The following is a 24,805-nucleotide window of genomic DNA, read 5'->3' on the forward strand; positions in this document are numbered from 1 at the left end:
TCATCCCCGCAGGGAAATTCACATTTCCAGCAGCATCCCTGTGCTGAGAAACAATGCAATAATAAACGGGGGATAACAGGTCGCGGCCAAAACAGTGCAGTTCATTATAGGCGGGCCACAATGTCTCGCTTCAGCAGACCAAACCGGGACAAAAAGTGTGTTCTGCCGGCCCCGGCCCTCAGCAATAGTCGTCTTGGGAAAATGGAATGCGGCCACAGACATGCATTTGATTCTAGGCGGCACAGAACAGCATGCAGGTTGACAAAAATGCCTTCTGTGGGTCTCCCCTTTGCAGCAATATGGGTTCGGGGATAATAGAACGCAGCCTGACGATTATAGGTGGGCCAGAAAAACACGGCTCACGATGAAAGGACCTCCTGTCGGTTCCTGCTCATGCAATACAGGATTAGGGATAATGAATCGCAGCCCCACAAGTGCAGTTCCTTTTAGGCTTAAAATACTGCAAAAAAGAGCCGCCAGTGCGCTCTGCCAGTCCCCGCTCTGAGCAGTATGCGATTGGGGATAATAGATTGCAGCCTCAAGGGTGCAGATCATTTTAAGCTCAAATAATTGCAATAAAGAGCCACCAAGCCTGGAAAAAAAAGTACCCTGCCAGCTCCTTGTTTCAGCAATAGGCGATCAAGGATAATTGATTGCGCAATATTTTCTAACACGCAATGCACTGAGAACGTAAAACATAAAGTATCAGCTGGGATCACAATAAAGTAGAAATTCAAACCACCTTACAGACTCATGGTAAGTAGCATTAAAACTAATCACTATTATATCTGCAATTCAAACAACCGTATCATTCCTTTCCTTTTTGAAAAACACAGCAGTGTGATATCAGTAATATATTGTTTTGTCTTGACAGATCTCAGTGGGGTACACACATTTTGAATAAAAACTAGTCTTACTCTCATCAGGGTTAGGCGACGCCAGGATGGCGCTGTGTTTCCTCTTCACCTCCTCTACTTTCTCCGCCAAAGACTCGATGAAACCCCGGATTTCTTCCACCTGTCGCCAAAAAGAGAGAAAGTGAGACTTGCTCCACACATAGCGAAGCGCTAATTGGGTTAATGTGAAGTTGTCGTGATCGTACGAAGTGTTGGACGAAAAACGTTTTCACGAGGAAAACACTTCTTGTGAAGCAAAAATGAAATTTTGTGTCAACTGAGGTTCAAGGTCAATCGGTGGAAAACATAGTCATAAAACAGACAAAGTTGGACTATTCTATGTTGGATGGGACTCTCGCATTCTCTCTTATGTTAACAAAATACAAATGATTTCCTCAGGCGAGTGTTGATGGGTTTGAGAAAGATGTCCGCAACGATGACGGGGTTATCGTCTGTAGAACAGTACTAGTGTAAAAGTGGGCTGTCTAATGGCTAATAAACGGAAAGGAATAATACAAATGATTATTACTAAGCAGTGGGTTTTTTTTTCAAAGCAACTATATGCAATTTGTAGTAGTGACTTGAAAAAAAATCTGCATAACAACCTTCTTCAAAGGTGATAAGGCCAAGGGCTTTTTTTTATTAGGCTTTTTATCATCCTGAAATAGATCCGCCCCTTCACAGAGCAACAACCTTGACCTTCAGAGACAGCTGTTCTTCTTTTTTTACATTTTTATTTCAGCCCATTGGCACATTTTAATTGGTAAAATAGGCATGCAATCTTTCATGGTTTTATTTGGATGATTGGCTATTTGAGTCTACCCAAAAAATTAAATACCTGTATTTAAAGATGAATAAAACACTCAATATTGATCTATTGACAGGTACTTTTACTACTTGTATGTATTATGTTTTACCATTTATTTTTCAAATTTGATCAAGCAGTGGTACGTTCACAAGCGAAAGGTCCCCGGTTCAAGACCATGTGGAAACATACGTTGGACTGGAAAGGGGATGGGCGCTACCAGCCTGTACTTGCCCAAGACACACCACAGGAAAGGGTGCCCCTATGACCCTAGTGGTTAAGGGATCCACCCATCCAAAGTATAATTAAAGTCCCCTAAAATGAGTAAGTTTATCTGATATGGTAGATCATTTTGCTCGTTTAAACAAGGCTTTTTAACCAAAAAGGATAAAACAGAAAATAAATTGAAATCGTTTTTTTTCACTCGTCCTTTATTAAAACCAAGCCCATCCCAGCCATCTTTGGGCAGTGGGCAGGGGACACCATCAACTGGTTGCCAGCCAGTCCCAGGGCACAGAGAGACAGACAACCATTTACTTGCTCATTCACACTTAGGGACAATTTAGACCGGCCAATTAGCCTGACATGCATGTTTTTGGAATGTGGGAGAAAACCGGAGTACTCGGAGGAAACCCACGCAAGCACCGGGAGAACATGCAAACTCCACACAGGGAGGCTGTGGTAAGTGGACTTTAATCCCTGAATCTCTGCACCGTGAGACTGCGTGCTAACCATTCAGCCGCCGTGCCGCCAAATAATATTGTTATTTTACTAAAATAATTAATGAAATACAAAAAAAAAAACAACAACAATGAAATTGAATCATATTTAAAAACAATTTCAATTATTGAAATCTGCATGACAAATCCTTGTACCATTTTGGATAACTTTGCTCTATTTAACAGGCCATTATGTATTATTTAGCACCTCCAATTGGTATAAAAAAACTTCATTCATTAAATAAGCAAAAATACACAAAAATACATTAACTATTATATTACCGAGTATTTTTTTAATACTTTTTAGTTGAGAAATTGGCCTTTATTTTACATTAAATGAGCCTCACTTGAAGGGAGCTAGCATAATTGTCCGCCATTTGCAGCAGGGGTAATCAGAAACTTCAGAAGGGCTGTGCAAAAAAAGGTAAGCAAAATGGTGCTTTATGGTCACTTTCATATTCTTCGTTGTACTTTGTAGCGCTTGTTCTTAGTTGCACTAAGATTAGGTTTGGGCATAAAATGACAATTATTAAGTCGGGCCGGGCAGAGCACGGCAGGGCCTCGATCTTGCTTGCCGTTTCGTTTTATTCTTCTTTGTGAAGGATCTGCACAGCACGCACGCTGTTTGCGGCACTTACTTTTACTCAAGTGATTATTTGTATGAGTACCTTTGACTTCTACCCAAGTAATATTACGAAGTGGCAATACCTTTACCTAAGTAACACACTTCGCGCTGGACTTTGGCGCCGAAGTGCACACTTGTTTTTAAATATCATAATGGTCTTGGGCCATCCTATGTTTCTGATTTGCTTTCATTGTATTAGCCCTTGCGGTGCCTGAGGTCCTATGGCAGAGGCTTGTTGACTGTTGTAGGCTCAAGACCCACATTTATAATGTGGCTTTTAATTCATCATTTTTATTTATAAGTGGGAATTTTACTGTCTTGTTGTATGCTAAATGTTTTTATACCATTTCAAATACAATTTCAATTTATAGCAATTTCAGGCGAATTTTTTTGCCTGAAAAGTGCTTTACAAATAAATTTTATTTGAGGGACAGAGATCACTCAGGCTCGGGCTGTTTTGGGCTTTAATACCCGCGGGCTTGGTCAGCTCAGGCTGGACTCTTTAGGGCTGATCTTACCTCTGTCAGAACCAGAACAGGAGGAGGACCCAGATGCGTAACGTTTTCACACAAGCTTCATTTTACGGGAATGGGGAAGTCATGCGCGTGAACACAAACGCCAGTGATTCGGCGATCGCTGGGTGGAAGAAGCAAGACAGAAGTCCAGCGTGGAAAAACAGGAAGCCAGAGGCCGACAAGATGGATACCAGATACACGAGCAGATACCGGACAGACGGGGACGATACCTGACAGGACGGGACAGACAGGATTGATACTAGATACATGAGAAGATACCAGACAGTCTGGGTCGATACCGGACAGGAAGGGACAGCCAAGATTGATACCACATACATGAGCAGATACCAGACAAACGGGATCGATACCGGACAGGATGGGACAGACGGGATCAATACCAGATACTGGAGATTGGAGTCGGATATCAGACAGGACGAGACAGACGGGATCGATACCGGATACTGGAGACTGGAGTCAGATATCAGACAGGACGAGACAGACGGGATCGATACCGGATACTGGCGCAGGATATCGGACAGGATGAGACAGGCGGAATTGATACCGGATACCGGAGACTGTAGCAAGATATCAGACAGGACGAGACAGATGAGATCGATACCAGACACTGGGGACTGGAGTAATATATCAAACAGGACGAAATAGACGGGATAGATACCGGACAGGATTCACAAGCAGGATACAGGACAGAGTCAAAACACACATCTTGCGGGTGCAGAGGTTCGTTAATGGACTAACAAAGGGTGAGTGAGAGCACTGAGCTTAAGTAGGAGGGAAGCCAGGCAACGAGCCGCAGCTGGCGCCAAACGGGCAATGGGCAACCGTGATAACCTCTAGTTGCACTACTTGTATTTACTGGGGGAAAAAAACGTGAAAAATACACAGTGAAATCAAATTTATACATAAAAAACTAAATATACTCGCCAATCTGCCTCCACCTGGAGCCATCAATTTGTAAAATAGAGCATAAAAATGCTAATAAAAATTGTAGACAGATACGCATTGAATAGGCAGATTTGACACAGGGTGAAATAAGAAAAACTTTTTGGGCAAATTCTGATCATTAGGACAGATACAATAACCGCTTTTGAAAAAATGCCCACATTAAGAACTGAAATGTCAATTACACACATTTACCAACTCCACTCGAGATAAAATTGGAGCAGTAAAAATTGAGCATTCCCAGTGTAGCCAACCTACTCATCCACAGCTTGGCAACCTCCCTCTGCATTTTTTATTCCATCACACAGCTGCTGAAAGAAATCTCCAGCCAATACTTCAGTGTGTCAGTTGACTGTGGACGCGAGGGTCTATTTGTTTTATTTTCCATCTCGTTTCCTTTTCTTTTTTTTTTTTTTGCTTCCTTGCGTCCATCACGATTTTCGCAGCCACTCCAAATCTTTTTTTCTTTTATCCTGGCATTGTTGAGACTGTAATTGTGTTTTACTTTTTTGTTCTGCTCCCTGAATTGTAATGTCATGTTGCTTTGAAATGTCTACGCTACGACCTGTTGTGCTGATTTGAATTGAAAATCTTCAGCCCAGGTGACAGCAAGAAGGAAGGAAGATTGCATATTTCTCACTTGTTCAAACTGTTTATTTTTCCTGTCCTTGTTCCATTCCTCATTTCAAGTGGTTTCTTACTTTACTTGACAAAAACATGTTAAAATGGGTAAACAACCTTTATGAAGACGAGAGATACTTTATTTTTAGTGATAGAGCAAAGGGCTACACCTGTTTGATATGCATTTCTAAAATAATGTATTGTGTTATCGTGCTATTACCTGTTGTTACTTTGTAATTATTACGTTACTACCAGGTTCTAATCATTAGAGGTAGGGTTAAATAAGGCTCAGTCAACCAATAAAACATCATGCCAGTGAGAAGTATATTTTCTTGAAAATCACAATGACCCATCACTGGTAAGCTGTATTCAGAACTGGTCCGAAAGAAGAAGAGAAAAATGGCATAAGGGAGAGCAACAGAAAAAAAGAATGGGTGAGAGAGAGAGAAAAAGAGAGCAAAAGAGAGAGAAGACTGAATGAGAGTGATAAAAAGATAAAGAAAAATAGAGGGAAAGAGCTAGATCATGGGAGAGAGACAGAGAGCGAGAGAAAAAGAGAATGTGAGCGAGAATGAGAGAGGGTAAGAGACAAATGTGAGAAAAAAAAGAGAAAATAAGAGAAAGAGAGAATAACAGAGGGATTGAGACCGACCGAAAGAGAGAGTAAGAGGAAGTGAGAGAGAAAGAGAAGGAGACGGAGAGACAGAAAAAGAGTGAGAGGGAGAAAAATACAGAGTGAGCTAAAAGAGAAAGTGAGAGTAATAGAAAGTGGTTTAGAGAGAGACAGAAAGATTGAAAGAGATAGAAAGAGAGAGTGACCAAGGAGAGAGAGAGAGATAGCAAGAGAGAGACAGAGAACATGAGAGAGAGAGAAAAGGAGAAAGATAGAAAAAGTGAAGGGGGAGTAAGAGAGAGAGAGATGAAGAGGGAATAGAGAAAGAGAGGACAAGATGGAATGAGAAACAGCGAGAGAGAGAAACAGAGATATATAGAGAAAAAGAGAGAGAGAGACAGGATGAGAAAGATAGAAAAAAAGTAAGGCAGAGAAAGAGAGACATGGAAAGAGGGAGAGAAAGAGACAGATCAAAAGAAAGAGGGAGAGAGTCAAAAAAAGAGAGAGAGCAAGAGAGGGTAGAAAGAGAGGCGGAGATGGATAGAGTCAGAGAGAGAAAGAGAGAGAGAAGGGGTGATAAAGAAAGTGAGGCAAAGACAGAAAGAGAGAGAGAAAGAAAGAGGGAGCAAGTAAACAAAAACAGAGAGCATTGAGAAGGAAAGAAACATACAAAGAAAGCGAGAGAGACATCGTGTATGGATGAATATTGTGTTTGCTAGCTAGTTAACGAAGGAATTTATTGAAAAAGTGATATTATTTCTCCAGGGATAAAGGTAATATTTAGCCTGGCAGACCTCGATTTCTTGTGCATTATCGCTTTGTACTTTTTGCAGCAGAAAAAAATGCATCCCTACCGTTTGCAACTGACATGAGACGACCGCTTGTCTGTTTACGGTTTTAAGTGATTGACAGGCTAATCGTCCAATCATGACAGCTTGCTTCCATGATTGACGGGCAAATCCTTCGACCATGACAATGTCATTCCAAGCTTTTGCTTGCAAAACATAGCAGATTAACTTCTATTTTTATTTTTAAACTAAACAAAAGTAAGGTTTTTCAAAACTTTTGTACAAACACGAATGAGTTCGGTTCCGGACAATAAGTTGAATTTGTTGGTAAGTTGCTCCAATGCTATATTTTGTATGATTATGGTTTATATAAGTATGTTTGAGGCATGTATGTATAAGTAACATGTATTGTTTTGTACTAAAATATAAACATTTCATAAAATAATATGCTCTATAAAGAAAGATAAACACAGTTGAGTTTAACTTACTTTTGGAAGATGGGCTTCAAGAGGTCCTCCTCCGTGGTAAAAAAGTGGCCGGAAAAAAAGCGTTCCGACCATTTTCTCAACCGCATCAAGCTTTTTTATTCCACTTTCGTTTGAAAAGAAACTGCTAACCTCTTCCTTACACTTTACACCAACCATATTGAATGGATGCTAAAGATATTAACAAATAAAAATATCAAAGTTCTGAGCATTCTGGAGATTCAGTACACGTAGCACTGTAAGTTTACATACGAACTAGAAAGAGGAAGCATATTTTTTTTTTACTTCGAGGTGGATGCAGGGTGACCTCTCACACGCCGGTAGCAGCGTAAAGGAGCACTACAGTACTGTCCTTTACTCGGAAAAAAGTGCACACAATTCAAAATCTAACTAAGAACAATGCCCGTATGTTTTTCAAAATCCCGAAAAAAAATGATCATATCTGCCGGAATCTGTAAGTGGAATCTACGAAAGTCAGGAGGCGTTTGTACAACTTTGACATCTTAAAGTCCGTCTTCAGTGCACCGGAGAGCAGACTATTTTCTGTCTGTTAAAATACGAAGTCAGCTAACGATTGGTTGCTACTTCACTTCTCAGTGTCTGGCATGGTGTCGGTAACATCTGGAGTGGCAGCAGGTCACGTCATTTCTCATATCTGTGCTCTTCATCACTCTTGACTTTCATCATATCACAGTTCCTGGGCCAAGTTGACAGATTGCTCTTTTTATAAGTTTTAGAAAAGTGTTTTTGTTTGTTTGTGATTTGTTTTTATGATGTATTCCATGAGTCTTGCCAGATCCGGTCTAAAAGGGCTGGTGTGAAGTAGGGATTTTTCAACTAACGCTAAAGCTTTGGTTTTGTCATAGCTTTCCCTTCTAGTATTATAGGGATTGTCAATCATTTTGACTACTCGTGAATCAAACAGATTTGTTCTGTACCTTATTAGTGCCAAAAATATTCAACAGTAAAAACCTCAAAGAGACTGCTTAGCTCAAGTTCTTGTTTTCGCATACATACTTATACTACCAACAATAGCAAGTAGCATCGCTTTGTTGGCTAGTTTAGCTATTGCCACTATCATCACTTAAGTAGTTAAAACTAAATTATTTAGCACCTACTGTCACAAAACCTCATTTGCACATTTTGTTAAAACATTTGCACTGTTTAAATTAGACCCATTCGAGAAAGTAGATATTTTTCCTAAAATTTCAGATCTTTTCTTTTAGTCAAACTTAAGAGAAAAATGGTCAGAAATTTGCTCATTAGTCCTGGTAATTTTCTTCAAAGAATGGTGATCAAATCAAGTGTAATAAATAAATAAATTGCCTGAAAGGTGCAATGGTTAAACTAACTTCATCCATCGATCCATTATCTGCATCGCTTATCCTCAGTAAGGCCATGGAGGATGCTGGAGCCCATCCCAGCTGTCTTAGGGCAGTGGGCAGGGGACACCAGCCAGTCACACAGAGACAGACAACTCACTGTGTCATTCACAGACCGGCCAATTAACCTGACATGCATGTCTTTGGAATGGGGAAGGAAACCGGAGTAAACCCACGTACGCAAGGGGAGAACATGCAAACTCCGCACAGGAAGGCTGGTAGCTGAATTTGATCCCCTGACCTCAGAACTGCGCCGCTGTTGCCCTGAGCTCTCAGCCGCCGTGCTCTGTTAAGCATACACCTGTTCTCTTGGCCAGGACCCATAGGGGGCCATGACGCTTTATATGACAATGGCATACAAACTAATTCCAGATCCCTTTAATCATGGGGAAGAAGAAATGCAATGGCAGAGAGCAGTATTGGGAGTCATTTTTACGATTAGTGAGAAAAACAGCACCAATTTCAAGCATTTAGAAGCGCTTATTGGGAAGTTCACCCATTCGTTGATCCTTGGAAACGCAACATATTAATTGAAACATTTACAAGGATTTCAAACATCCGTACAAACCCCTATGTGCATGTATTTTTTTTTCAATAACATCCTGATAACATTGGCATTAAAAATTGGATTAAGCGCCCACCAAAGGCCCAGGTACCAAATACACAACCGGTGACACCTAACATCCTCTTATCTCTTTAATTAGCCGTTGATTGGATTTTTTTTTCCAAACGACAACTTGGCTGTAGAAGGCCGTTGGGGAGGAAGAGCAGTTAAAAGGTAGCCAGCGGCAATCGTGTGACGGGAAAATGATGTGAGCCGGTTAGCAGGAAAGCAACCGGCGCCCGTCTCACTTCCCGGACGGTGAGTCACGGCGTCGTTCTCATAGGAAAACCAGGGAGAATTTCATTAGTGTGGGTGCAAAACAACATCAGAGGCAAATACATAAACAAACGTCTCTCTTGCAGGCTTTTCGGTCTTCCGCTTGCGTGCATGTGCGATTTTCTGTTTCCAATTCCTTTTTTGAAGGGGGTGGGCTTAATGATCAGCAAGTCTTGCATCTGTTCACTTGACACTTGCATCATGGGTTGAGAGGGAGAACAGAACCCAACTGACACTGACACGTTTGCACTTCACTACCAGATCTGTTACGTTAAAACATTTAAACTTGTCTTTGTGGTTATTATGTGAGTGTGCACTGTTGTAATATCGAAATGTGTCATGCCTGGATTTACATGGAGGAGCAATCCTGCTATATGTACAGACGCTTCCCTACTTACGACCATTCGACTTAGGAAAAATGGTAGATACGAACATGTCGATGTCAAAAAATATCCAGACATTGCTGTAAGTTAGATTTTGTATTGTGTGCACCTTTTTCCGAGTACAGGACAGTACTGTCGTGCTTTTTTCCGCCGCTACCGGCGTGTGGTGGCGCTTTGAGAGGTCACCTAGCATCCACTCCAAAGAAGAAATCCGCTTCATCTTCCTAGTTTGTGTGTAAACATTCTATACTGTATATCCATCGCGCTAAGAACTTTGACATTTTTATTGTTTAACATCTCGAGTATCCATTCAATATGGGTGGTGTAAAGAAGAGGCGCGTCGTTTTATCTGAAATGAAAGTGGAATAAGAAAAATTGATGCGGTTGAGAAAATGGTTGGATCACTTTTTTTCACCCACTTTTTAACCACGGAGGGGTAAGTAGCCTAACTCTTGAAGCCCATCTTCCAAACGTACAGTAAGTTAAACCTAACTTTATTTATCTTTATAGAGCATATTATTTTATGAAATGCTTTTTTTTTTAGTACAAAACAATACAGGCTACTCATACAAGCCTTAAACATACTTCCATACATCTTAAACATACAAAATATAGCACTAAAGAAACTTACAAACAAATTCATCTTATGTCATTCGAAAGTAGGGCAGCGTCTGTATTGTAGAAATATATGTGTAAATAAACACCTACAAATATTTGCCACATATATTAAAGAAAACATGAATAAATCATGTAATATCTTTATATATGACATAAATGCAATTTATTCATCTATTTATGCATCTTTGTCATTTATTCATTTCAGTATTCCATACCTGTCAACCTGTACGGTTTTGCCGTACAAAGTACGTTTAATATGCATTTTAAGACGTGTACGACGTACGAGGAAATCTGTACGGAAAAACGCAAATTTGTCAATGATGGGTACCATCCGGTATACACCGACTATCACGAAACAGCAAATCAATCGAGTCAAAGGAGTTCGCCGCGGTAGCCTCTATCTCGGTATCGATTTTTTTCGTTGCAAGCGGAGCGAGCGGTTTGATGCTACTGTCCGGCGGTGATTGCCGCCTGGGGATTTCCCATCATGCATCATTTCGGAAAAACTAAATTGGTGTACGATTATTTTGTATTTTGTACGGGAAAATACGACAGTTTGTACGGGCATGGAGCCATGGAGGTTGACAGGTATGGTATTCATTTTGTCATTTGTTTTGTCAGTATTTTGTTATTTTATTGTAGTATATTTTGCTGTGTATTTCATCATGAATTTTGTCGTTTATACATATTGATATTTATTTTGGCATTTACTGTATTGTGTATTTTGTCATGTATTTTTTGGTCAATGTATCATTTATTTATTTCATTATTGATTTTGTCATTTGGTTTGTCAAATATTTGTATCAGTATTTACTTCAGTATTTGCTTTGTTATGTATTTTGTCATAACAATTTTTTTTTCAAATGAGCGAGCGTGTCAAACTGCCTGAGCTATTCTCCTCCTAAAGGCGAACGCGGAAGTTCATCATGACCAGGTCGTGATTGCTTCCCGTATCGGCTCCTGGATATGTGCGCGTGCTTGCTATCTTGATTCCACTTTTGAAACATTGTGGAATCATGATGTAGTCAACCTGACCGTGGTGGATTCCATCCAGGTGGTGCCATGTCCATTTTCTGCAGTTCTTGTGGTTGCCAAGAGTGTTTGGCAGCACCAAGTTGTTGTCGCTAGCTAATTCAAGAAGCAGTTGTCCAATATCATTAGTTTGTAGGTTGGAGCTTGTTCCTCATCTTTTCTTCCAATCTCTATGAGCATTCACACCAACTTGGCTATTCCAGTTGCCTTGCAGGATGCAGATATTTTTCTTTGGTGCGGTGTCTGTGATGTCTTGATCCTGAGCATAAAACTCCTCAGTTTCTCCGTCATTTTTTTGAACGGCAAGGCACTGAGGCCTATTGTGATGAGCCTGCTAGAGATTTGAAAACATCCGAATACAGGCCCCAATGATTTTGTGCACCAAGAATCCTACACCATAAATGTGTTTGTTAGCTTCTCCACTGTAGTGGAAAATATGGCCCGCATCAGTTGTCATCTCTGTGAAATGTTTTCTATTTGGTCTCGCATAGACCCAAAAGATACTTGTTGATTCAAGGTGCGGATGTTTTGTGTGGCAGTGGTAAAGGCGTTCCTACCACAGAATCTAGGCATCTTCCTACAAGTCAGACACTTATCACCTCCGACCTGGAAGTGAGCAGAAGACGCGATCCTTTTTGACCAGGGCGACGACCGAGCCGGTATCGAGAGTGAGTTGTTCTTGTCCATCATGTAGTGAGTCTTGGTAAAGTACAACCCCAAAAATACTTTGATGAGGACAGTGGGTTAGACACCTCTTGTATGTACAGCTCCAAGGCAGTGCAAGGCATTTATCCGTCAGAGATCAATACATTTTGGAGAAAATGAAAATAATTCTAAGACACAATATTCCATACTTTTGTTAGTTACTTATTATACAGTTATTAGCTCTATCATAAGGATAAGGAAAAAAAATTAAGAATTACATTTAAGACTTGTAAACAAAAGGCCCTTTCAAAGCCTTCAATTTTAAGACATTATCAAATTTGTAAGAGCCTGCTGAAACCCTGATTAGGGTTAATGGGTTTGTAATACTTTAGATAATTGAGATCATTGCTAATAGGTATAGTTGGCTTTATTGGAGCAGTTGGGACAACATTTGCAAAAAATAATCTGTAAACCTAATCTGTTTTATTTTAATATCTTACTTCACGATATTGCTGGGCCTACCACAACAAACACATTCAATGAGCAATTCTCGAATACAAAGGAGGAACGGTTTTCAAAGAACTCTTTCCAAAAGGCTCATAAAGTCTTTATATCGCTCTGACAATAATCGACTAGAGAGCAATGCGATGGCATCGCCAACGCAGTGAAGTCGACACGCTCGACGCAGCGCACTTTCATGTGTCGGACACGGCGCCTGCTGCTGAATAATAGCTAAGAGTTAAAGGGTTAAGGAATTCATTACGTCCGACATCTGCGCTCCCTGTCAGCTTCGCTAAAAGTCGTTGGGCTCCCTGCACCCACCTGCTTCATAAAAAAGGGGAAGGGGTCGGAAAATACGTATGGGTATGTGTTGACTATGACTTCTGTACATCAAGGTGATTGCTGAATGTTCATCTCCACCAACAAACAGTGCAGTCATCGTAAAGAAATAGTTATTGACGTGTCATGAGCAACATTATTTCATGAAATTGAAATTCATCTGAATTTTTCATTTCAAATACCGTAAAGTCCGGACTATAGAGCACACCTGATTATAAGCTGCACGCGCCACATTCTGCGACCATTATTGGTTTTGTCCTTACACAAGCCGCACCTGTATATAAGTCGTATGCGCCAACATTTAAATATGTAATACAGTCACAAGTTTATCCCATTCCTGACTTTAGGTGAAGCGATTGTAACTGCAGATATAGTACACAATCCATCCACCACAGTCGGCAACATGAACGGAAAATGATACCGGTAGTTAGAATTTAATGCAAACCTTTAAAGTCCAGGTCCCGTTGAAAGTAATCCAATTAAAAAAATGTATATTTCCAAAGTTAAGGGTGGGAAAAATATATATCCACTATTGTCCGCTGCAACAACAAAGAGATTTAACTCAGCTTTACCCCACTTCCCGTCAGCCCGCGTTTGCTCCGCCCCTTCTTTTTGATTCGCTCGTAGAAAAAATATCACAATAAGTCTCTAAAATAAATACATTACAAAAATATACAGTTGCAAATACATATTATACATGGTTACACATATTTACAAAGAAAGACGGTACACCGAGATAGTTTTCAAAGCTTTAATAATAATAATAATATAACTTTCATCCCAAACCGTGCCTGTGAAAGGTACCACCACGCTACTCCTAACACGCTTTCAAAGCATAAAGCGTAGCTGTTAAAAAAAGCCGTACCGTATTTGCGAAATTCACGGTAAACTGTCCTCGTCTTTCTCCTTATAACTGTCGCCATTAAGGGCGTCTTCCTCATAATCGGAACGAACCTTTGTCATACGGACAATTCGAACATGAGCTAAGAGGATGCAGTCTACCTCGGCGCACAATTCCACCAGTCTGAATCTTACCTTTTGTACTCGAGTGCCGCTGGTGACCGTTAGAAAAATTACATAAATTGGCCGCTTCACTGAATAAGCCGCAGGGCTGAACATTTGGGAAAAAAGTAGCGGCTTATAGTCCGGAATTTACGGTAGATTTGTGTTTCTTAACCGGTGGGTCAGGACCCAAAAGTGAGTCACAAACCTGTTTTCAGTGAGTCGTAGGCCTTTTGCCTATGCAAAAAATTGCTATGCGAACAAAAATTACCGAAGGTCAACTGCAGTCTTTAAGAGTAGATGGTGACAGTGCCCTGCAAATGTGAGTTGACACCCGTCATTTTATACCACAGAAAAAGACTAGTTAAGTTTTTCTACTCAGATACTCTAATCTGTTTATCACAGTCAATGGGGACCAGAACCCCTTGCTAAATGTGAAAAGCCACCAACACACACCCATTTTTAACATGGCAGACCCTGCTCACCGCAATAGTCGACTGGAGATAATAGATCACAGCCTCACAGGAAATATTCATTTTAAACTGAAAGAACGACAAAAAAACCCGCCACAATTTCCCTCTCTTGGCCCCTGCTTTCAGCAATAGTTGATTGGGATAACAAATCAAAGACACACGGGTGCAGTTCTCTTTATGACGGACATAACGGCAAAAAAAAAAAACTGTTGCAGTTTTTCATTTCATATTTGTGCATGTTGAGTTTGTTAATAATGACTAATGCTACGGAAGTAAGGCATTTTGTATTTCGTTAAGATTCCAGCTAATTGAGAATTTAAAGGAATAATATTACTTTAGGTTGCTTTGGTTTTGCTGCTCAATTCGTTTAAAAAAACATGAATAAACTGCCTTTTATTCAATACATTTAATACATTTAATTATTTGTCGCAGTAAAATGAAGAATTATAATCTTTGAAACTATTCAATTTTGAAGATATTTATTATCATTAGTTAGAATTTTTACTAAAATAAGAAAAACAAAACAAGCAAAACCATCAAACATTTGTGATATTCATATAATGTTTGTAGTAGCTCAGTAAGTATTATTATGGGTTATTTAACAAGTTGAAAATACAATAAAGAATAAGACAGAAACTTCGGTACATTTCGTACCAAAAGGGGAATCATCTATTTTTGCAGAGTATCTTTTTGCCTCCGTTTTTTCCTGTATTGAAAAAATGAAGCTGAACTGCCATCTTTTCTCTAATGAAAAGACCACGGTCTACATCGTTCCTAACAAGTGTAAAACGGCCACATGCAGGCCATTGTTGCCGGCGTGAGGTGAAGGACTAAAGGTCTGCAATCAGTCTGCATTGGCCCCCTCCACTTAAAAGCTTAATTAACACACACAGTAAGGGTGAGACTCTTCATAACTCTCATTTCCACATCTCGACCTTCATCTCGTCTACATCAGTGGTCCGCAACCTTTTCTGTACCACGGACCGCTTTAACGTCTGACAATATATTCACGGCCTGGCCCAAGCTCGGGATTAAACATGTTTTACTTTTGCTCAAAATATAATGACATCAATAATAATAATAATAAAGGTAAATCCACTGTGTAGTCCTGCATTATTCGGGTGTCCTCATAACACCAGGCTGCCCAAGACTCACCACATGAAATGGTGCCCCTACGACCCTACTGGTTAAGGGATCCAACCAACCAACCATCCTTTTGCCAGTTCTCCTCCAAGTTGTTTGCGTCACATATTTTTGGATAATTCAAGTTGGTGACATCCCACAACTTACGGTCACATTGTAATTACCGTAAATTCCGGACTACAGAGTGCACCTGATTAAAAGCCGCAGGCTGAAATGTAAGGGCGAAACCGAATTTTGTCTCTGCACAAGCTCTACCGGATTTCAGGCCGCAGGCTTAAGTGGGCATGAAAATGAACTTACTCATGTCCATTTCCTGCATATTAAGCCTGACGCACACCTGACGCCAACCGTGTGGGGATTTGGCTGTCGACTCCTTTGGCTGCAGAACGGCAATGGCCCCGTGCCCACTCACACCTGACACAGTTTTTAGCGGCGTCCCTTTTTGAATTCTCCTCAGAGTTGTTTACATCACATGTTTTCGGATCATTCAAGACGGGCTGCATCTCATAAAATGTGACTGCTACAGTATATTTCTAGACGACAGCGCCAGGATATCCATTATCCATCCATCCATTTCTGCACCGCTTAGCATCAGTAGGGTCGCGGGGGTGCTGGAGCCCATCCCAGCTATCTTTGGGCAGTCGGCAGGGGACACCCTAACCTGGTTGCCAGCGAGTCAAAGCGCAAACACAGACACACAAATCACTCACTCATTCACACCTAGGGACAATTTGGACTGGCCAATAAACCTGCATGTTTTTGGAATGTGGGAGGAAACCCAGGCAAGCACGAGGAGAACATGCAAACTCCACACAGGAAGGTTTGATCTCATGACCTCATAACTGTGCCGCACACGCACTAACAACTGTGCAACCGGGCTACCGCGCCAGGACGTACTTTGAAAAATAGTGTCAGGTTGCAACACAGACATGTCTTTTTGTGTTTTTGTTATTAATGGTTGCCGCGGTAATGGACCAAATTGCATTTGTTTGTTATCGTTCTTCAAGAATTGAGGGAAACTTCAGCGACCTGACATTGAAGACGATGATGCAGAAAGAGTCGTGTAGATTTTTTATATATCTTCCACTTTTGTTAAATAGAATAGAATAGAATAGAATATGCCTTTATTGTCATTGTTACAACATGGGATATGCTGTGACAACGAAATTGGACGACTCCAGTTCCACATTTACAGTGAGGATAAGGAAACAAAGACACAAAGGAACAAAGAACTAACTGACTTTGTTGTCCTCCGGGGGGGGAGGTTGCTGAGGGTCAAACAGAGTTGCCGGACACAACCGAATGTTTGATCTTACATTACACATAGTCCGGCGTTTTTCCGAATTGCTCAGTCCACAATTGAATGGATTTGGGAGTACAGTCCATAAACATGCCCGATTAAAGTCGCCGTCGACGATAAAGCTCCGTTGGGGTGTGCAAGCTGCTGTTTAGCAGCGGGCAGGAGATTTAGCGCTATGCTAACGTTAGCATCCGGTGAAACTGTTAGCGGTGGAAAGTATACAGCAAACAAAGACCACAGGTAACTCTCCCGGTACATAGCTAGAAACTCCATATAGAGTGAGCAGTGTGTGTCAATGGTTCCGCTATTATTGTAGCGCGTAGTCTCCAACCCCTGTTTTTACCGGAGTCTTCGTCTCGTTCGAGCCGGTGATGTAATGCGGCGTCGGGAAAGCCAAGACTCCGTGATGGCAAAAAAAAAGTCCTCCAATTCCGGACGTTGTTGGTGGCGATCCGCAGCTCAATTCACTCATTGTGGACGATGGATCTGGCGTTGGTTGAACATGCTTGGGAGCGCTGGTCTGTGTGGTCGCCTTCTTAGCTTAGCTCAGCCTTTGCTCCTTCGTTGTCATTGTCGGCAGGCGGCAAATCTTCCAGGGAGATCCGGTGGTCTCTGTATATCCCTCGGGATGTAGTGGATATTATTGTAAATGCAAAGGGAGTCGAAGGGAAAATAAGAGGGATCAGGGGACACTGAAAAACAAAAGACGAACTGGAGCCCGAGCCGCAGCGTCTGCCCAACGCGTCGCCATCTTGACTAGTTAAATGTTGAGTATGTTGTAAATATTGAATAAAGTACTATCAAACCTCCTGTTTTGCTCCTGTTTTGTATTGCATCAATACTCATTTCTCTCAAAAGGGGTCATAAATTTTACCAAACAGACACACAGTGTTTTCATTTAGAGTGCATTTGTTGTGGAAAAGAGCAGCTCGACATTTTCCTAATCAAAGCTAATCACAAAAAAGAAAAATCCAAACCGTATTTAAAGCCATAGTGTTTAAAATGAAGCAAAAACATAGCAGCCCTTAGTTTGGTAGGCTTATCCATTCCAAAATTCACACTCCACAGTGTTTGCTAGCTTCATATGTCTCTATGCCTGGTGGTTTTTGGTCGACTGGTCTGCAATTGGTTTGTATCATGGTTTAATGAAAATGCCACTGTGCGATTGGCTGAACTCCCTCCCACAATGCTCTATTGCCTGCCTTTGTTCAGTTCGGAAACATAACTTTTAATTAGCTATGGATCCCAAGACTTGGAGGGATGGTTAAGGAATAGGTAAACGGATGATTATAATGGAAACAAGGCTTGTGATAATAAAGAAATAAGAATATGGCACATGCATAGTTACCCTTGTTAAAGAATATGTCCGTAACCAATAGACAATCAGGACAATTATTAATCCTTATGTGGCGTTACGGTCTCCAGTGACCAGTTTGGAGCTTATAAAATATAATAACTAGTGCAATAAAATCAAATTACAATGGGAATAGATGGTTATGGATGCATGAAATGTTTGTTAGGATTTTGTATTAAATATATTGAGTGATACTCTTTTTGGTGGACTGGATTTAGACCCCGGGTCAAAGTGTACTTGCTAACAACGGTTAGTGGTGCCAGTTTGTTACCCAACATGATAAGAATAAGAAGCCGATCAATGCATCAAATTTCTAAAGGCATGACAATCCTGAAAAGGGAAATGTTCTCCTGCCCCCCTGTATACACCCACTAATTCCACCGTACTAGCTCAAGCCATGTCACACTCGGGGTAAATTAAATTTCATTTTTCCTTTACATGTAAAATGACTTATAAGGCCTTTCAATCGTACTATTTAAAAAGATAGTATTTACTTTATACCTTTTTAACAATAATGTTTTTATCCGGATACTATACCGGGGGTTCAGCGCTATTTACCATTAGGTAATACGTCACTTAGCAATCCCCACTTCAGGATGAATTAATGTCGTATCCCAGGGTGTCTACTATATATAGTCTTGTATCGACCTGTTATCATTACTTTCTCATCTCTATTAAAAAACAATTCTGTCACACTCTGTCCTTCAACAGAAGCAGCTTCTCTCTCATTCATCAAAAGCAGAGGATAAAGAATATATAGCGGCTGTAAAAGATTTAATAAAACAGCCTAACACCCCCCCCCCCCCCCCCCCCCCCCCCATGTCATATCGTTCTTCTGCCCATAAGCTTTGAATAGAGATTAAATTGCTCGCCGAGCATGTTATTGTGCATCATCTCTCCTGTTTGGCATCCCTCGACCCTCCCACATACCGAATGCATAAAGATCGGGGAAACAGCAATTGGGCGTTAAGAGCTTCCACAGATTGCTTGCCTTGTTGTGCGTTCGTACGCTCACACGCTGTGTTTTGAGTCACACACAGCAAGGAAACATGCTTGGGTGTCTGCTGGGCACTACTTTAAAAATATGTTATGTGTGTTCAAAGATGTTTCTTTTGCTTACAGGAATTGCCGAAATTTTAGGAACACCGTGACAATAGGTAAATTCATAGTTTTTGTACCCAATTACTGTGTTTACAAGCAGGGAATTGTCCAACAGGGATCAGAATTTGGATTTTTAGAGCAATCTGAATGATTTTTTTTCAAGGCTGGAGACAAGCAAAATCCACGTATACATGACGTTTGTGAGTATTCTGATTAAAAGGGGCAAAGCGTCTGAACGTCTATACCCCATTTTAGAAGGAAAGAAAGGAAGAAAAAGAGCTGCCACATATGAAATTTGCTCTCTCTAGATGCCTTTCTCTGCAGTTCTTCACTGGGAGTACTGGATCATGACAAAATCAGTGCAGGTTATTTAAGGCAGACCACAATGGCACACTTCGGGGACCTTAACCGAAAAAAGGCAGACTGGCAGGCCATGCTTCCATGCAATAGTTGACCTGGGATAATGGGTCATGGCCGCACAGATGCATTTTATTTTAGGTGGGCTAGAATGACAAGCCTCCCAACAAAAGTGCCTTCTTCCAATTCAGTTCATTTTAGGGAGAAATACAGTAATAGCAAAAAAAGGCACCAGGTCTGATAGAAATGTGTTTAGCAATACGCAATCTGTGGTCAGAAGCGTGAATTTTATTTTAGGTTAGCAAGAACGGCACACCTCCTGACAAAAGTGCACTCTGCTGGTCACCGCTAATAGTAATAAGCAATCAGGCATAATGAATCGCGGCCACACAGGTGCAGTGAACATTTTGGTGGACAGAATGCCAAAAAAGCTGCCAGGCCCAACATAAATTGCTAGCCCGGCAGAATGCAATTGGGGACCATGGATTGCGGCCGCATATGTGCTGTTCACTTTTTAGTAGACAGAACAGCAACAGAGAGCCGCCAGGGCAGACAAAAATGTGCTCCTTTAGCTCCCGCTTGCAGCAGTATTTAATCGGGAACAATGGATTGCGGCTGCAAATGTTTGGTTCACTTATTGGTGGACAGAAAGGCAAAAAAGTGCCTCCAGGTCCGCTAAAAATGCTCTGTGCAGTAACATGCATTTAGGGATCAGGTTCGCGGCCGCACGAGCGCAGTTCATTTTCTGGTGGAGAAGAAATAGCCACCATGCTTGATTAAAATGCGCAATATGCAATAAGGGATAATGGATAGCGGGGATATTTTCCAACCCACGATGCACTGAGGCCGCGAAGTATGAAGCGCTCAGCAGCAGGGGAAAACAGTGAACCGTTTCCAATTGCATTATTATCTACATGTAATTGTACCCAATGACACCAGATTTTTCGATCGTGGCTTACGCCCGTCGGTGTAAGGGTACCTAATGAAATGTCCGACAGAGGAAAACTAAAAGCACAAAGGTGGGACGACGCCCACGTTGATCGTGACACTCGCTCACAAAAATCATCTCCCACTTCTACTGACATTAAGCACCTCAAAGCCAAATCTATTTCTGTATGAAGTCATGTATGATTAAAGGTGCATTCAATTCAATGCTTTTTTTGATGGAGGCAGCTGCAGATAATGGCTCGGCTTTGAAAACTGCAGTATTTATTGTCTGCTGTGCTTCCATGCTTACTGAGCAGGCGTGCACAGACACCTTTGTAGCTAGCTGCCTTTGCAATGCTGATTTCGTAGCGAAAGTTCAAACGTGTCGAGGTGCAATTGTTGTGTTTGCGGGTCACTGGTCAGTAAGCCAATTTGGAAGCTGCACAGTTTTACAGTCAAGAAAAATAGCAGAAAAAATGCTCCTTTCAAGTTTTTAAGTATTAAACCTGATTTTTAGCATAATGAGAAAAGGGAAAAAAATAAAATACCGTATTTTTTGCACTATAGGGCGCACCGGGTTATAGGGCGCACCCCAAAAAATAGTTTTTGGTCCTATATCTTCCATAGATAAGGCGCACCGGATTATAAGGCGCTACAATGGGAGCGTCGACAAAACAGTCAGATGATTCAGTCAAACTGATTACCCCCTTAACATTCCCAAAGCTTGCAAAGAAGCAAATACTTTTCGTAGACACGTGCAGATGATGTCACTCAAATGCATCGTTTGAAATATCATTCGGAAGGTTAAAGTCTTGGGATTCAAGAAATGCCAACCATTCCTTAGTTTCTATTTTCTTTTTCGCTCGCAACTTTACTGTGCATATGACAATAAACACTTGGAATTGAGTTTAATTCACTCAACTCATCACAGCAACATCAAGATCGTTCTAAAACAAGATACCGGGAAAATGTAAAGCCGCATAGCTCACCTAAGTTCTCACGTTCAATAATGATACGCAACCATGGTCTTCTTACAACCGTGAGTGTAGTAAATCCAGGAGAGTAAAATATTTACAAATGCAGACTAATGAAACATGTTTCTTTATGGCGTAGTTTAGCAAGCTTGCTATTCAGTCATCTTTTTCGGCCAATTGCAGGCTTTGTTTTGGCCCTCTAGCCTATCCGAGGCTCCGAATAACTTCAGCCAATAGCGATCGATTCAAATGATGATTGACACATAGGTTAGCCAATGAAACGCCGGTATATAAATCCCAGCATACACCGCGGACTACTCCACGTTCGGGGGAAAATCGAGTAGGCGGCTGTTGCGTAAGTTGCGAGACCTTGCGATTTAATATTGAGCAATATATAAGGCGCACTGTATTATAAGGCGCATGGTCAGCTTTTGAAAAAAATTAAGACTTTTAGGTGCGCCTTATAGTGCGGAAAATACGGTACCTTAAATGATGGAAATTGTAAAAATTCTGTTAAGGCAAAAAGAACCATTCATATTTAGTATACCTTTTTTTCTTTTTACAAAGAAAAATAATATTTTTAATAGGGCGGCAGTAGCAAGACACGAAATCCCTAATGCCCCCAATAAGCAGGTTGGCGCCTTGCGTGGCTGCACGGCCGCTATTGGTGTGTGAATGAGTAAGTGTGAAGCACATTGTAAAGCCCTTTGGGAGGTCTTCAGTGACTTGAAAAGCGCTATAAAAATGCAGACCATTTACCATTAACTCAATGCTGCCCATTTGAAGTATAAGTAGAAAATACAGTGAAATGAAAAAATAATACATTAAATTAACTTTATCTTGATTTTTTCTTAGTTTGCTTTTTATCCTGATTTTTCTATTTTAAAAGCTGTTTTTTTAACCAATAAAGAATAAAATAATAAAATATAGTCAAATGAAAAAAACATTACTTCAAATGAGCTTTATTTCATTGCTTGGATTTGAACTTTTCTTTTTAAAATGTGCTTCTTTTGTTTTTGACAGGTAAAAAACAAGTGCAAAATAAGATAAGGAAAATAATAAAAATATATAAAATTATCTGCTACTTTTTTGTGGTGGACTTTTGATTTTTCATTGATTGATTTATTATTTAACTATTTATGTATTTTTTTTATCTATTTATGTTGACTTACTTATTTATTTATCTATACATTCATTGATGTATTTATTTATTTATTTATTTGCAGGTTAGGCTAACAAAGGCAAGCTACCAAAATGTAATCTGCATTTTGGACTTTATTTTCAATTTGAAAAAATTCTATAAGCAAAGGTCATGCTATCAAATATTATTTTTGTATTTCCCTAAGTTTAACTATATAATTTCTGTTATATATATTCTTTAATGCTTATTTGAATGGCGGCTAAGTGATTAGCCTGTCCGCTGCACAGTTGTGAGGTCATGGTTTCAAATCCAGCTACCAGCCTTCCTGTGTGGAGTTTGCATGTTCTCCCCAGGCTTGCGTGGGTTTCCTCTCATACCCCAAAAACATGCATTAGTTATCCATCCACTATTTGCACCGCTTATCCTCAGTAGGGTCGCGGGGGTGCTGGAGCCCATCCCAGCTATCTTCAGGCAGTGGGCAGGGGACACCCTGAACCGGTTGCCAGACAGTCCCAGGGCACACAGGGACAGACAATTCGCTCGCTCATTCACATCTAGGGACAATTTGGACCGGCCAATTAACCTGACATGCATGTTTTTGGAATGTGGGAGGAAACCGCAGTGCCCGGAGGAAACCTCAAACAAGCACGGGGAGAACATGCAAACCCCACACAGGATGTTCGATCTCATGACCTGAGAACCACTGTGCCGCCGTGCTGCCCATGCATTAGTTAGTGACTCCAAATTGTCCATAGGTACAAGTGAACATATGAAAGGTTTTCTGTCTCTGTGTGCTTGTGTGGGTTTCCCCCGGGCATTCCGGTTTCCTCCCAAAGACATGCATGTCAGGTTAATTGGTCAGTCCAAATTGTCCTTAGGTGTGAATGAGCAAGTGAGTTGTCTGTCTCTGTGTGCCCTGCGACTGGCTGGCAACCAGTTCAGGGTGTCTCCTTCCCACTGGCCAAAGACGGCTGGGATGGGCTCTAGCACCCCCGTGACCCTACTGAGGATAAGCGGCGCAAATAAAAAAAAAAAAATTTGGACAGTGCCTGAAATTGCATATTGCGGAAACGCAACATGGGATAAAAGAACTCAGTAAAAGCTTCTCAAGCGGCCTTGTCTGAGTTCAATCTGCCCTGCGACGTACACCCTGAATCGCATCTAGCTAGCCATTAAAAAGAGATTACAGGCCACAATATACAGCAGGTCGCCGATAAAGGCGGCACACAATGACATTTTTCCGTGCGATTCTCCGGGCAGAGGACGTGAGCTTACAGTGGAATGATGATCCTTCATTCCCGAGAGCCTTTAAGACCTTCGATTCAGGCATACGTGACATGTACAAGAGAAAACACTCCTGGATGCAAAGCTACTTTACATGCACTTATGCCGATCGTCGTTCACGTGGAAGCAAAAAGCCTCCGGGCTCATTCTGCCCTCGTCTGCTCTGTAATCATTCAATTAAAATTAAATTGGATAAGCAGCCGAAAATAAGGTCAATAAATCGTTACAAATTTCATCATGCCACAACTGTTCTACTCTATGTACAGCACGGGTCTTATGACTTGCAAAATCAGGGCACAATTGTGGTGCATTTTTTTATTTCTATTTAGTCCTAAAACGAATTTTTGCTCCTGGCATGAGCAACTCATCTGAAAATACGCATCAAGGAGGTAGAAAACTCGTCTTGGGATCAAGAGGTCGCAGGTTCGATGCCCTCGATAGCAGGTAGTTGCCTCGCACGGCCGACGCTGCTATCGGTTAGTTAGTGATGCGATGGGCTCCAGCACCCCCGCGACCCTACTGAGGATAAGCGGTGTAGCTAATGAGATGAGAGATGAGACGTTTTTTCTAGTAAAATGAGAAAGAAATTATATTACTAGGTATGCAATGCGTTCCTATAATAAAATAAGTATTTTGTGTGGCTATTTTAGCTTCATTTTTTTTTGTAAAAGGAGCACACAAAAAACACTACGTATTTTGTTTTCCGAGTAAGTTGAGAAAAATATGCTTTTTTAACCATATTTTAACTCGTATTTTAAATAAATTACTACATGATATGGTAGATGGTAGATAATTTATCTGAATAATTAAAACTTATTAAAATGAGCCGAATATATTGTCATCTGCTATATATGACGATTTTGCTCATTGTAAGGAATCAAATCAGTTTTCTTAAATTGAATATATACTAAAAGACTAACATAAAGTGTTAGAAAATTAAAT

At 40.8% G+C, this 24,805-nt stretch overlaps 1 protein-coding gene across 3 annotated transcripts in view; it reads right to left on the minus strand.

The window, feature by feature from the left end:
- LOC148357934 (syntaxin-1A-like) overlaps nt 1-24,805 on the minus strand; it is a 142,687-nt gene that overhangs the window by 80,558 nt on the left and 37,324 nt on the right. For all 3 annotated transcript variants that reach the window (XM_088344967.1, XM_088344969.1, XM_088344968.1), the window contains exon 3: nt 918-1,017. In XM_088344967.1, coding sequence (XP_088201093.1) covers nt 918-1,017 — 100 coding nt within the window. The remainder of the gene's footprint in view (nt 1-917; nt 1,018-24,805) is intronic.

Source organism: Urocampus carinirostris, chromosome 10 (assembly GCF_059441175.1).
Source record: "Urocampus carinirostris isolate Australia breed hairy pipefish chromosome 10, RoL_Ucar_1.0, whole genome shotgun sequence".
Taxonomy (NCBI): Eukaryota; Metazoa; Chordata; class Actinopteri; order Syngnathiformes; family Syngnathidae; genus Urocampus; species Urocampus carinirostris.